This window comes from Gallus gallus, chromosome 1 (assembly GCF_016699485.2).
Source record: "Gallus gallus isolate bGalGal1 chromosome 1, bGalGal1.mat.broiler.GRCg7b, whole genome shotgun sequence".
NCBI classification, from domain to species: domain Eukaryota; kingdom Metazoa; phylum Chordata; class Aves; order Galliformes; family Phasianidae; genus Gallus; species Gallus gallus.
Window position 1 is genome coordinate 121429199 of NC_052532.1, and position 14844 is coordinate 121444042.

Below are 14844 nucleotides of genomic sequence, written 5' to 3' on the forward strand. Positions count from 1 at the left end.
CCAGTGGCAGTCAGCCCTTAAATGGGGTCTAGGAGAGGTGCAGCCAGGCTCCACCCCTTCCGGTCACACAGCTGAATTGCCTTCACCTGTGCTCTCACGGCTGACTCAGTGCTTGCCTCAGGTGATCAATCAGAGGTTCAGGTTGTGACTCAACAGTTCCCATGCATCCTGAAACAACACTTGCTCTGGCCAGTTGTACTGTGTGGTACCAGGTGCTGGAGCACCATAACACAGAGGCTCCCGTCCGGGCTCCTTCCTCTCAAAACATTCAAAAAACTTCTTGAAAGGTATGACTTGATGACTGTATTAGTTTCCAAATACAAAATATATTCAGAATAATACTTTAATGCTGTTTTGTTTTTTTTTAGAAAGTCCCACTTAGGCATGGGTAGCAGCAGGTTACAAGTGTCAAAAAACCCCAAGCATACTATTTCTTACAGCAGTATAACACGAGGTGTAGAAAACAGCCAAGGGCCTCTTCACTTCTGACTTTGGTGCCATCGCATGAGAACCTCAATCTAAAAGCAAGATAAGACTTCAGCTCTGCAACTTTTTTTGGTTTTGCCTTAAAAAAAAAAAAAAAAACAACAACACAAAAAACCATACTATTGATAGGCTTTTCATAGCACTGAAAAGACTCTGCAGGAAGCTTCAGAAATGAGCATAATTTTATATCTTATATTACCCCTCTTTAAAGGTTATCAAGTTCCACCCTGTTTCATGTTCTATCTGCAGCAGACATTTGTATTTATAACCTGCTCATCACCATGGTATTTACAGCTTCTAATAAAAAACAGAAACAAGCAGCTTCCTGGCTTCTGCCTTTTATTATTCAACAACAGAGAACAGCAGTCATCAGTGATGTAGGGATTTATTTTTACCTACTGATCTTCTCCCAGACCAGATACTGTCCAACAGCTGGCACCTGGCCGATCCTGCCAAACCACAGCTTTGAGAAGGTTTCGCTGCGGTCCTTCGACCTCTCAGCCCTCATGCTCACATAACGCCTCCTCTTCTTGGAAGTCCTTCTAATGGGAAAGTAGTTTCGCTCTACCTGCTCTCTGAAAAACGTAAGGGATCCCATGTAAGCATCAGAAGCGCAGAAAGCTGTTGGAAGGTACCGACATCTCAGTTACCACGGCAGAAAGGAACCAGGCCAGTGACCAAGAAGTCACTCCCCTTCATTTCAGAGAAAAATACGATTGCTCTGGAAATGCGGTGCGTTCAGTTTTTTTCTTACTCTGTTTAAGAATGAAATCACTGTATTTTGAGTCCCAAGAAGAATGTTCATGGCCTCTTTTATTTTCTTTTACCATTAATGCTGATTTTAGAGTTTACAGAATAGGAGACTAGAATAGCAAGAAACATTGCTGTCCACATAGTATATGTCTTCACAGCAAAAAGGGAGAACACTTCTAGCAGCTACAGTTATACAAGTCTTCCACAACTTCAATGATGAAACTTCAATAGAAAAAAAAACTCTCATTCTTCAGAGCTTTACGCTTTTTGCTTCTCACTTCTCAGAGTGAGAATCAGTTATTGACAACTCTGCACTGCAGATCTGATATTCGACGCCCATGAGTCCTCCACCTTTCATGGATAAAACAATACCAGCCAAACAAGAAAGGAGATGGGGCATTCTGAGGGCAGCAGTACAAAGTGCTTCAAGTTGCTAAGAATCACTACAGTTATTATCCACAACAAACAGGTAAATCCCTCGCAGCTAGGTGGCAACAACAAGGTCCAGTCATCTTGCACTCAACTAACTGGAAAAAAAAAACCTAGAAAATCTTGAGTTTCTTCCTAAAAGAACATTCAGATCTCAACGAGCTTTTCAAGATCCTGCTAAGAAATGAAATATTTTGCTCCAGGACACATTAATACAAAGGTACCACAGAATCTTGTAGAAGCTCTAGTTCTGATGGTTCACACCCCTTTTCACAGCTCCTCACGTCACATCTGTGGGGCACCACAAGCTTCCTGGCCACCATCAAGGCTACATCTAACAGCAGAAGTAATCTAATCAAGAGGCGGGACTAAGACATAATGTGCACAAACGACCAACCAACCTCCTTTCCAAAATTACCTATTTAAGATAACAGTGCTTTAACACCTAAGCAGTTCTAAACAAGTCTTCTGATTTAGTTGAATAAACTATGGGGTTTTATATCTGTCCAAATCAGCTTCTCTTGTGAGCATTGTTCACGTTAAACTTTGCTTCAGAAAGCTGCAAGAAATTCGGAAATTTTCTATGAAAATCTAATTCCAGGTTTTGTTCTGCTTTGCAGCCAAAGGGAAACTCTGCTAATACAGAGGAAAACAGAGACCCTGCGATGTATTTTTGTCACAAACACAAGCCACATGCAGTCTGTTATCTATCATTACTGTAATCATTTTCTTATTCCTAAAGAAAGCCTTTTTACACTGTATTTACAGCAGTGTGATTTCCTAGACTGGAAATCCCCAAAATCATGATGCTCCTTGCACCAATCTCATTTTATTGCATTTGGCACATTTCCCAGCACATTGAGTCCATTTCCCTAGCACATTGAGCAGGTAGTTTTAAAAGCAATGCAGTAAGCATCCAAGTATTACCCTCTTTAGTTATGCGTTTATCATAATGAATATCACAGAAATTTACATCTTGTTTTACTGAGATGTATGAATTATTTTTGTGTGACCGAAGACTTGTCAAATAAACCTCTTAACTGAAGGCATTCCATTTTAGCTGACAACATCACTGCATGTGGTGTGTGTGCGCAGAGGATGCTTCCTGGCCATCCTTGACCTCATTTTCCTATAGCTTGAATCAATACGTCACATGGAATAGCAGCTTAAAATTTCTCTGTTCTGCAGCACTAAACCAAAGACTAAAATGATCATCATCCCAACCGACATGCTTGCACCTTATGTGTTAAATACATCTCAGACAGTGAGAACCTACTTGTTTGCATCTAAACCAAGCATTCATCGTCCATTCTGCTGAAGGAAACGTTAGGAAATACTACTTCTCTGAAAGGGTGTTGAGGCACTGGAATGGGCTGCCCAGAGAGGTGGTGGAGTCACTGACCCCAGAGGCGTTCAAGGAACGTTTGGATGTTGTGCTGAGGGACACGTTTTAGTGAGAACCATTGGTGATGGGTGGATGGTTGGACTGGGTGATCCCCAGATCCTGGGGGTCTTTTCCAACCTTCGTGATTCTATGATTTTATGAAGAATGCAGGTCTCCAAAGAATCAACACTGGACGTAGCCAAGGATTACATCATGTCTGTTGTCCAGGTGGACAAGCATGTTGTAGCACAACTGATGTCATTACTTGTATTGATTTTCTATCCCTAGATATAAAGGAAATGAAAATTAGAACAATAAGATGTTTCTTATAAGAGCAGTGGTCATTCCAAGAGGAAGGAAAGCAAAACATAATTAAATATATAAATGACACTACTGATTTGTTGTTACTTCCTTTCCCATTTACTTTTATTTTGGTCTTCAAAACCATTGAGTGCTTCATCTTTTACTGATCCACCGCTGTTACAGCTGGTAACAAAATAATTCTGACTGTATTTGTTAGCCCAGATCTCCCATCCTGTTTTGCAGAAGATTAGACACATTGTTTTATTCTGAAAGACCACATATTGGCTTCCATAGGACATCGATGCATAAATTATGCCATAAGTAAAGAATGCATGAAATGTGAAACGTTACCTGTGCCAAAGCTGATCTAATGTTTGCTGGTGTGGAAAGAGAGAACTCAAGAAGGAAAAATAATAATAATAATCTGAAAAGCTGCTGCCAAAACCACTTGAAATATATAACAATAATAATAAACTAACACTACAGACATTTGCTATTCAAGGTGGAATTCAGCTTCATGATTCATACGGTAATGAGCAAACAGACACTACAGGCCACGTTCAGACAGCTTCAATCCAAGCTCAGCTGAGCGTTTCCCATTAGCACACTCGAAATTTTCAGTGTCACCAAGTCAACGGGAATTCTGAGTTCTGGATCCAGTGTTTCAGCTATGGTTCTGTTCAAAGGAACAGTGCTTTGCCATCTCCTGCTGCAGAAGAGGAGCGGTGGAGACGCAAGTCCAGATTGCACAACTATACAGATACAAACAGGAGATACTGAAACAATCATTTGCAGCTTTTTCAGATGGGGGAGATTGCTTGGAGCACAGGATGGAGGAAAAAAAAAATTTAAAGTTCAAAAATAAAGAAGCAGAAGAAAACACTGGCTGAAAATGTCCTCTGGTACCCAGGCTACTCGCAGTTTGTCAATACTGTTTCTTAAAAGACAATTGCCAGCCAACTTGCTGCACACTGGGCACAACTGTAGCTACGCTCAGTAATTCACATTCATTAGGATGGCCACTGAATGATTCATTCAGGTACAAGAGATCATTTAACATGCAGCACGGAACCTTGCGTTAGTGCAAACAGATCTCACTGCAGCTGGTGGGGCCTCACATCTCTCTGCCTGCATCTTCACTGCCTGATACACCACTCGGGTCAACTTGGCTGGTGCAGACAGTTACGAACACAGCATGCAGGTTCTTGTTCATCGCTGGCAAAAATGCACATCTCATGGTGGTGCCTTGTGTTGAAAGAGTGCTTTGTAGCTGAGAATTTGCTCTATCAAACAATGTTACTGTGCTCTTTGTATCTACTGCAGTTTCCAAAGAAATAAACAGGAGGCATTACTTTCGGAGCAAGCCACGTAGGTAAAGGTCTGTCTCATCAGTTGGTCATTATAAATAAAAATTGTTTTAAAGTATAACGATTTTAGTTTTATAACAAATAGTACAATTAATTACACTTAAGGAACTTCATAGCATACTCTATGTCCTAATTTTTATTTCTCAAGCAATTTGCTTTATGTCCTTTACTAAGAGATGTCTTCTTGTGTAGGTACAATCCACCTGTGATTGATGCAGAGAAATCTAGAAGAAAACTGGAATTCATTTAAAAATACACAGACTGTTTTCATCTGCTAGAAGACAAAAACCGCCCATTTCTTACGCATCAAGCACTTGGAAGTTTACAAAAACATACTTTCTGTTTAAAATATTTTCACAAATAAAGTATAATTTGCAGTTAGTGATTTCGCCGATTACTCCCACGGACCACAGAACTAACAAATGTCATCCTCCCACAGGCTTCCACCTCATTATTGCTCTGAGTCGCAGGAAAACAAGCAGGCTCTTCCCAATGGAGTTTTCAACTTGTATGCAGCGGTCAGTGAGCACTGGAAAAAAGAAAACATTCCCTCTGCTGGAAAGGGAGGCTGTTATTGCCCATGGTTGGTTTTCTACTCCAGCAGCCTTTTGTAGTTAATTATCCACAGCTCATACGCCCAACTTTTGCAGACAATCATTTGAACTAGCATGTATCGCTTATTAATGTTTCATTTTACTACACTGCTGATACATTTAGATGTTGACGCATCAAAGAATCTTGCTTTACAAATAGCGTATCAAACACATTCCCCAAATCACCGTATTTTCAATTTGAATAGGTTATTTATTCTGATTTCTTGTCGCAGAAATGCTTCTTCTGGCTTTTGTGAATGTGTCTTTGCTAAGTTTTTCAGCTCTGCTATGTTCACGCAGCAGCCCTGCTTTGTGGGGCACCTGCACTAGAGTTGCCCACGAAGCAGGTGAGTTCTCCCTGCAACCGTCCCATTACAACACAAATTGTGAACAGCATCCGTCAATCCGTAGGTAAACATCTTAATAATGACAGCACATGGTTGCAGATGACGACTGACTGATCAGTGAACCCATTGCTCTGTAAGCACGACAAAAACACTTGTTTAAAAACAAATTCTTCATCATCATTGCTTCACTCTGCAGCACTCCCTCGCGAAGCGTGAAAGTTGTTCATTTTCATCCCAATTGACTCTCTTCCTAAATCTCTCTTGTGCAGTTATTTAAGTCACCGGCAGAGCAAAGCATTGTTTTACTGGAAAACAAACTGCTAAATTCATACTTGGTCGCAATGAAGGTTAATCAACAAAGTCTGCAGGCCTTGACCTTGTTGGGTTAGTAGGGCTGTGAGACACTGGTACAGGTTGCCCAGTGAGGCTGTGGATGCCCCCTCCCTGGAAGCATTCAAGGCCAGGCTGGATGGGGCTCTGAGCAACCTGGTCTAGAGGGAGGTGTCCCTGCCTATAGCAAGGGGGTAGAACTACATGATCTTACAGGTCCCTTCCAACCTAAACCATTCTGTGATCCTATTTCTGACCACTGACGAGAAGTCTACATCAAACAGGCTCAGAAGCCTCAGGTTTTACAGCATGACTTGAAACACACACAAGAAAGAACAGCCTCTACAGTTTCTTACTGTACATCACAACTCTGAGGCATTCAGAACTACTAATCCTGTAAGTGACCGCTAAGTGATAGTTTAAACGGGTAGACAGTTCAAAGATGGTACTAGGAACACTGAATGGTTTTTAATGGAATATGTGGTCAAGGTTGTTTCAGGTGAAGTCCTACCCTCTACCTCAGTACTATGTATATCTATTTTTAAATGTTTTTTTACATCTCCATTTTGCATGTTCCTACATAGGTCTGCTTGAGACCTTCAGAATGCTTGAAGGACTGTGGCCAGAAGAACCGACGCTGCAATGTCAGTTTTCCTTTCCTCTTCTTGCTGTAACACTTACAGAAAATTGCACCTCCTCTTTGTTTCTTCCTGACTCAAAGATGTCAGCTGGATGCAATTTCTCCATGTGCACTCCTACCTAACACCTCTTTGACAGAGCTGGTGTTCTTCAGTCAGCTCAATCACACTTCCAGTGCTGAGAACAGCTTAAAGTCGAATTCTGCACGGGAGCACAACAGAGTGAATTCTACTTTTCGCCAAGTAACAGGAAGTTCAGACTTTTCTCACTCAAGAAGCTCCTATTTTAACTGCCACAGTTCTCTTCCGCCCAAGGAAAGCATTCTGTGCAGACAGTTAATGCCACCCTAGCTATCACACAGGTAGTATAATTCATGCCTATGAAAAATAAATGATGGAAAAGCGAACCCTCGCTGGCATTTTTCCAACGAAACAGCAAATAGCAGCTAAGCAACTTCGTTTTTTTCCCCCCCTCTTTTTTAACCTATTCACACTTCTGCTTTTTTGAAGACAACAGGACGGTTAAACAATTCAGTGTAACTATAGAGACAGGTCACCACAAACACAAAGTTACACACAGACCGTGCGGAGGAAAGGCAAGACCCCTGGTCTGAATCCTCTATTCACACAGAGCTGCACAGAGAGGTCTAACTAAAAAATGCAGCTCTGTGCAGCTTCCAAAGTCATACAATTAGTACTTGTCATCCTCAAAGCTCAAAATAACGCGGTTTGTTCATTTGTGGAGGGAAGAATGTGCTTTCTTAATAGAATTGGATCTCTGTGCTGGTATTGCAAGCCCACAAATGAGACTACAGTTTATGAAACTAGAAGGAAATACTCCATCAGACGACCAAATGAAAATTAATTGAGTCAAAAACTAATAACAAAGATGGGCAGTTCAGTGTAAAACTTGAGTCCTACCCTCCTGCTCCCTCATTTGTCAGAATCTTCACAGACCCACAGTAACACAGGCAAACAACAGAACTAGCATAAGGCACCTCTTCCTTGCTGATCAGCAGATGAGAACTACGCAAAGCTCTATTTTACCTGAAACCCATGCAAGCCTCTGTCCGTTGGCATGTGGCATACAAAACAAATGCATTTGGGGACCACGGAGCCAATGAGCAGAGGCTGTACTCACTGAGGGCCAGCTTTAAAATGGGGTCACTCTTGACTGCCCAAAACGAGACAAGGCAGAACAGCCACTGTTGCCACCTGTGATGCTGGGATAGCTATACAGACTCGGGAGGGTTGGGACCCTCTGAAGGTGCCTGCCAGCCCCAGCCACACTGCAACCCTGTGCAATGACAGCCTGCAGAAAGCACGCTATCCAGTCGCTACCATGCCCTCGCCAGTCATGCAAAGGGCTTTACACTTTTAATTCCAGCTGTAACTCCAAAAATTTCTATAGAACTGAACAAGCTCTTGCTAGGTTCACTCCTTGGTCTTTTCTTTAATGCCATTTCAATAGCTGCAGCCTATTCTGTACTGTACAGCCCAGCAGAAGAGCAGATTTTAACAAGCCTGTGTTTAATGAATCCGCGTTCAAGCACTTCACTCTTAGCAAGACTCACAGCTCTTGGGTGCATACCATCTGCTCCTTCTGACCTGACTGCTCTTGGATTGTTTCCTATTTATTCCAGCACTTCCTCTTCTGGCACATTCCCTCACATTACCTATCTGCTCTCTACTACTTACCAGTTTCATCTAAACAACCTCCTGCATTGTGCCAGCGAACCTCAAACCAAACTGAACACTGACTGTTTGTTGCTTGGGAGTGCATGTCCTTGTTTTTCCCACAGGAACTGCCACATCCAGCAGCAGCACTCCTGCCTCACTGCATCCACCTGATTTGTGTCTAGACTACAAACTGATGTTGCATTTAACAGTGGCAGAAGGAGACTTCCCATTACTCAGTTCAGCAACTTCCCAGTCAACGAGAAATCTCTATCAAGACTGGATAATGAAAAGCTCCTTCTTTCACAGATCATGGAACGGTTTGAGTTGGAAGGGACCCTTAAAGGCCATCTAGTCCAACTCCCCTGCAATGAACAGGGACACCTACAGCCACATCAGGGTGCTCAGAGCCCCATCCACCCGGACCTTGAGCGTCTCCAGGGATGGGGCATCCACCACCTCTCTGAACATGTCTCACTGTTCTATCCCATTAGTACCCAACTACAACGCCTTGAAGGCAACAGCACCAGCTCAGTACTTTGCTGTGACACTGACCAGCTTTGGGAGCATGTGGATCAGTATGACCACTCCTCAATGAATAACCATGAGGATGAAAATCTGTAAGTCACACAACTGTACCACAGTGGGTTGGTAAGGATGCCAAGTCACCAAGCACTAGTTGTGACAGATGGGGATTTTAAAAGGGCACGTTCTGTTTTAAGAAAACTTCCACAGTCAGCAATTATTTGAAAGAAAACACGTTATCTAAACCCAAGTGAGCTGCCTCTGCCTAAAACGCATGTTCCCCATGCTAGTGAAAAACAGATACCATGCACTGCTATGCCTTGTTCTCAAAGCTGTCATAGCATAAGGCTCACATTTACCCTTTTTATCCTCCCCCATTATTTTATTTTTTTTCCCTTCAGTTCAAGAAAATGTTAATAAGGGCACCTGACAGCAGCAGGCTTTGGGACAGCAGCTCCAGCCACAGACTGTGATTGGTGCCATATAAACAAGAGGGGGAGGGCAAGAAAGGGGAGAGAAACAGCTCAGGTCCCAGGGGCCCTATTATCCTGACGATTCCTGAAGCCAATTACCGACCTGTTTCCCAGTAATATTCTCTTCACATCATAAACATACTTAGAAATATTCTAAAATAGTGGGGGGAGGAAGAAAAAAAGTAAAAGACAACCCCGAATATTGAAAAAAATTGCATTTCCAGGCTTAATTCACCCATTAAAACCCAAACAACCCCCAAGGAAACCCCCAAAGCAGACTGCGATAACGCGGTAAGATTCACTCCAAAGTTAGGATAAGGACCTACACAGCAAAAATAAGAAGCGTTTTTCTACAACTCTACACGAAGTCACACAGATCCGCTAACAGAGCTTTAACACACTCCGTAAGTAAGCCTCGCTAACTGAAATTGGACTCAGCGCTGGGTCTGTGGGCAACCCCCGTTTTCTCCACACAAGACGAAGGCCACGGTGCGACTCAAAGCAAAGCGGCACGGCTGCCGTTTGGGTTTGCACGGCTGGTAAACAGCGAAGCGAGGGCAAAAACACGCAGGAAGCATCCCCGCTTCCACCTGTGCGATGGGGATTTATGTAACGCGGAGTCACGAAGAGACGGGCTGACAGCTCTGGGCAGAGCAGCGGAGTTCCACTCCCTCCGGCCGCAGTCAGGTACCGCCGTGCTCCCACACAGCGCCGACACCGCTTCTTTCCGCTCGGCACATAAAGGCCGCCGCGAAACAACGTCCCCGGCAGCACGTGAAACCGCCGGCCCGGCAGCGGGGCTCCCCTCCTCAACCCCGCGGGACCTCCGCCGCTCGCCCCTCGCTCCCACCTGAGCTCCTCCGCACCCCCCCGGCACGGGGCTCTCGGGGAGCTCGGCGCCACCGCCGAAGCACCGCGGGGCTGCGGGCTCCGCGCCGCCCCCTCGCTCACCCTCCTCACACCCTCGGCGCCCCGACCCACCTGGTGCAGCGTGTCCGGGGGCAGCTGCGAGGCCCGGAACAGTTCCCCCACGCTGCTGCCCCCGGCGGCCGCCTCGGGGCGCGGGCAGCACCGCGAGAAGAGCTCCGAGTAGCGCTGCTGCTCGCTTTCACTCAGAGGCACCAGCACGCCCGCGGCGGCCACGGCGGCAGCGGGCCCCCCCGCCGGCCCCTGCTCCATGGCGGGGCAGAGCCGCTCGGCGGGCAGCGGGTGCCGAGCCGCCGGGGGAGGTGTGGCGGCGGCGGGCGGGCGGGAGGGAGGCGGTGCTGCGCCGCGACGGGAAGGTGCAGGCCGCGCCCCCTCCCGCCCCCCGCCCGGTGCGGGGCCGCAACGCCCCGGGCAGCGCCGCCACGGGAAGGCCGTGGGTCGGGAGCTGCGTGCCTCCCTTGGGCAGCGAGGACGCCAGCAGTCTCTCGGAAAAGTGCCGGCTGCTGCTGAAGGTGCTGCCTAGGCGTCGTCCGGCGGTGTGAGGCACAGCCCTGCCAAAAAGGACCTGGGTGGTACCGGTGGTTGGGAAGCTGGATGGGAGCCAGCAATGTGCCCTCACAGCCCAGAAAGCCGACCGTATCCTGGGCTGGATCAAAAGAAGTGTGCCCGGCAGGGTGAGGGAGGTGATCCTGATTCTCTGCTCTATACTGGTGAGGCCTCGCCTGGAGTTCTGTGTTCGTATGTGGAGTCTTCGGTACAGGAGTGACATGGACCTTTTGGAGCACGTCCAGAGGAGGGCCACAGAAATGGTCCATGGAATGGAACAACTCTCCTTCAAGGATAGGATGAGAGAGCTGGGGCTGTTCAGCATTCTGGGGACACCTGATAGCGGCCTTTCAGTATCTGAAGGGGAGCTGTAAGGTCTTTATTCCCCCTTCTTAGGGGACAGACTCCTTAGCAGAGTCTGTGATGACAGGACAAAGGGAAGTGCTTTCAAACTAAAAGAGGGGAGATTTAGATTGGATGTAAGGGATATGTTTTTCAGCCTTTCACAGTAAGGGTGATGAGGCACTGGCACAGGTTGCCCAGAGAGGTGGTGGATGCCCTGTCCATATCGACACTGAAGGTGAGGCAGCACGGGGCTGTGAGCACCCTGATGTGGCTGTAGGTCTCCCTGTTCATTGCAGGGAAGTTGGACTACGTGGCCTTTAAAAGTCCCTTCCAACTCAAAGTGTTCTATGATTCTATGAAAATTACTTTATCCTTTCCACACCATGAAACTGTGCCTCCTAATCTGCACAAACTCTTTTATTCCTCTCATCTGCCATGAATACATGCGTCGATCTTCTCAGTGCTCAGAATGCTGCATGGTTGTGGTTTGCAGTTATTGCCAGCTGCATAGCTGATGATTACGATAAGAGTGTTAGGGGACTGTTAATGGGGAAATCTCTGTTCCCTTAGGGATAGTGGATGTTTTGCTGTGGTGTTTTGTCATTGTAAAACATATTGTTTGGAAACAAGGCAATCTCAGAAAGTGAACTCTGGAGCCCAAATGAGAAAACTCAGAAGGACAAAGTGAGTCCCCTGGAGAAGGTGCAGCAGAGCAAAGGCTGGGCTGCCAGGTTCTGTCAGGTACAAGGTGCTGGTCAGAGGAAAGGGCACTAACAGTGTAGAGATGGCACGGGGCTTTATCTAACTACAGTGTGTTTAATAACAGCAGTCCTGTGAAATTAGGATCCTATCTTCACATTAGCTGATAGAAAACAGCTGCCTTACAGCTGAACTTGAACAAGACGGACAAAAAAAGAATACTGACAATTTGTGCTAATTTTCCCGTGGCTGAAGATGCTCATTGATAACTGAGCTGATAACGGCTCAGTATTTGTGCTGTTAACATCACAAATACTCCCTTCTGCAGTACCTCAGCAGACACCAGCGGACCATTGCCAGTGCGTTGGCCCCAGTTTCTCTGAGTTTTTCTGAGTTGGACCATGGCAGGAAAACACTGCCACAAGTACTGTGGTCTCTCTTAGCAGCCACAGGCACACCTGGTGCTGCAAACAGACACAGCTTTTTTATTTTTAATTTTTCCCTTCGGACAGTTTTTTTCTTCTTTCTTGACCTGTACATCTTACATTCCGTTCTCCACACAACCCACTCTAATCAGAACAGACAGCGTGTCTGTGTTCAAAACCGGCTTGCCCTGGTGCTGCAGCCCCCGAGGACTGACCCTTGCAGGCTGAAGGGTGAGGCAGGGAAATCAGTGCCCCTTACTTGTACAGCAGAGGCCAGCAGTGTGCCTCAGTTTCCTGTCCGTGCCTGGTACTGATGGTCATTGCGTGCTGTAGTTCTTATGAGGGTACATTAGTTCAGACTGACGGGCGCTCAGTGGTAACAGAAGCCGCACAAGTAGATAGGGAGATGTTTTAAACCTTCTTGTTTACAGGCCAGTTGTGATGTCAGTATAGGCTACTAATATTTTTATCACCGAGAAGCAGTACCCATCTGTAAATCAAAACAGTGTAACTATTTATTGTTTGCTGGAAAAAAAAAATAAAAAAAGAACATCAGTAATGTAAACTGGATTGAAATCTGACTTATCAAAGTATGCTTTAGATCTGTGTGTGGTCCTCCTTTCCTCCCCACCCAAATAACAACAGTGGCTTTAGAACCAGCCAGCAGCAGTCCTACAAACAATTCCTTGATCAAGGGTGGGAGGGAGATGAAAGCGTTATTAAAAAAAGCTAATGAAATACTGCTTCAAAAGTTTTGATAATAGGAAGTGTGGTAGTTTTAGTAATATGTATAATAAGTATATGATATGTATAATAACGATAAGTTTGGTTGGTTTTTTTTTCAGAATGAAGTGGTCAGTATAAACAGTGACGTGTAATACGACATACATAATCAACAGTAAAAAATCCTTTCCAATATGGTAGCATTTAGTGGGTCCTGGGAATACATAGATAAAGATACAGATATATTTGAGCAGTACAGTCCAAAGGCCAAACAGCAGAACATGTGCGTTATTTCACTCATCTTAGGGCTCAGACCCTGCTAAGTGTGCCCTGGCCAGAAAGCACAAAACCTGTCTGACAGCTGCGTCCTGTTGACTGTGACAGTGTTCCGTGTGTCACTGGGTGAAGCTTCAGATCCACAAGCAAACGTTTGGCTGGAAAACTGTCATTTTCCCAGATCAGCTCGAGTGAATCTCAGCCGTTGTTACTAATAACAATTCTTTTTATTTGCTTTCTTTGCAAAATGAGTAAAAGCTTTGGTGACAAGTAGCTGGTTGCACAGGTTTCACGCCCATTGCTTCAAGCATGCTTGGAACATAATTGACAGCCCTGTAGATTCGTGTATCAATTTAGCGTGTAAATACTCTTGCTGAGAGTACAGATCCTTTATTATTCTTCTCTTTGCTGCTTGCTTGAAGATGTGCTATCTCTAAGAAAATAAGGAGGAATGGTTAGTGAACCATAAAACGTGATTCCCTGTCTTCCAGCTTGTTAATGCCTCTAATGCACAGAAAACACTGGAGAAATAGCACCTATTTCCTAGCTTTGACCTATTCAGTGTTTTCAAGAATTGAATGTTATTATAAATGAGAACTGCCTTCTCTGAGCAGACTGTGGGAGATGCGTTTCATGTCAGTTTTTTCAGTAAGCAATTGAGAACCACAGAGCACCATAGAAAACAACAATTGAGCTCATGAAATATTTGACAAATATCCAAATATTTATTGTCTGGGTGGAGAGGGAATGGGGAAAAGAGGACCACACACAGAACCAAACTATACTTAGATAAGTCAAATTTCAGTCTGGTTTACCTAAGGGACGTTATTCTTCATTTTCCAGCAAACCATAAATACTTGCATTGTGTTGATTTACTGCTACGTGGGCTTCCTTAGTTACAGGGAAGTTTTGAAAACTTACAGTGATATCACAACTAGCTGTGTTTAGAATAGTCATTTTACTAAGTCTGTACAAACACTTAGGCATGCGGTGTGAGCTTCAGTGGCACCAGGCTAAGCCCACGCACACTCCTTCATAACAACAGTGCCAGACATAGGACACTGCTTTTCAATAACTATCCAGGAAAGTAGAGCCTTGTTTCCATCAAAGCCCCTGGTAGGTTCTTTCTTTTAAAATATTGGCTCCACGTGAATTTGAAAAACATCATATTTTAGGTGCACATCCACTCTAATTTAGGTTTCGTTCTGGAATCGTCCACTTCCTTTTATGTTCCATAGACGCAAGAGGTCACTCAACAAACCAAGCATAAGAAAAAGTGGTTCCTCTATCATTTATACTTTAACACAGGAGTTTCGCAAGGCCTTCAGCAGCAACCCGTGCATCTGGCTCCGACTAGAATGCACTACACCTTTCCACACTGCAGGGCAGTACTTCCTACAGATCTTATCAGCAGCAGCTTGAAATCCTGGGCCAAGAAGTGCTGCTTGAGGAAGGCGTACACGTCCCTGGAAGTCACGTGCAGGAAAACACAAATAAATAAGAGGGACCCTCAACTGTCTTCACTCACAGACACGAGTTAAAAGGTTTGCCCTGCAGTATAACCACAGAAAAGGAGGGAGACGTGTCAGGTGGAAGGG

At 45.0% G+C, this 14844-nt stretch overlaps 1 protein-coding gene across 4 annotated transcripts in view; it reads right to left on the minus strand.

The window, feature by feature from the left end:
- The window catches only part of REPS2 (RALBP1 associated Eps domain containing 2), a 93999-nt gene extending 83490 nt beyond the window's left edge, over window positions 1-10509 (minus strand). For all 4 annotated transcript variants that reach the window (NM_001030806.2, XM_015273117.4, XM_046940654.1 and 1 more), the window contains exon 1: window positions 10287-10509. In NM_001030806.2, the coding sequence (NP_001025977.2) occupies window positions 10287-10484 (198 nt within the window). In that variant the 5' untranslated portion in view covers window positions 10485-10509. The remainder of the gene's footprint in view (window positions 1-10286) is intronic.
- Between the last annotated feature and the right edge of the window lie 4335 nt (window positions 10510-14844).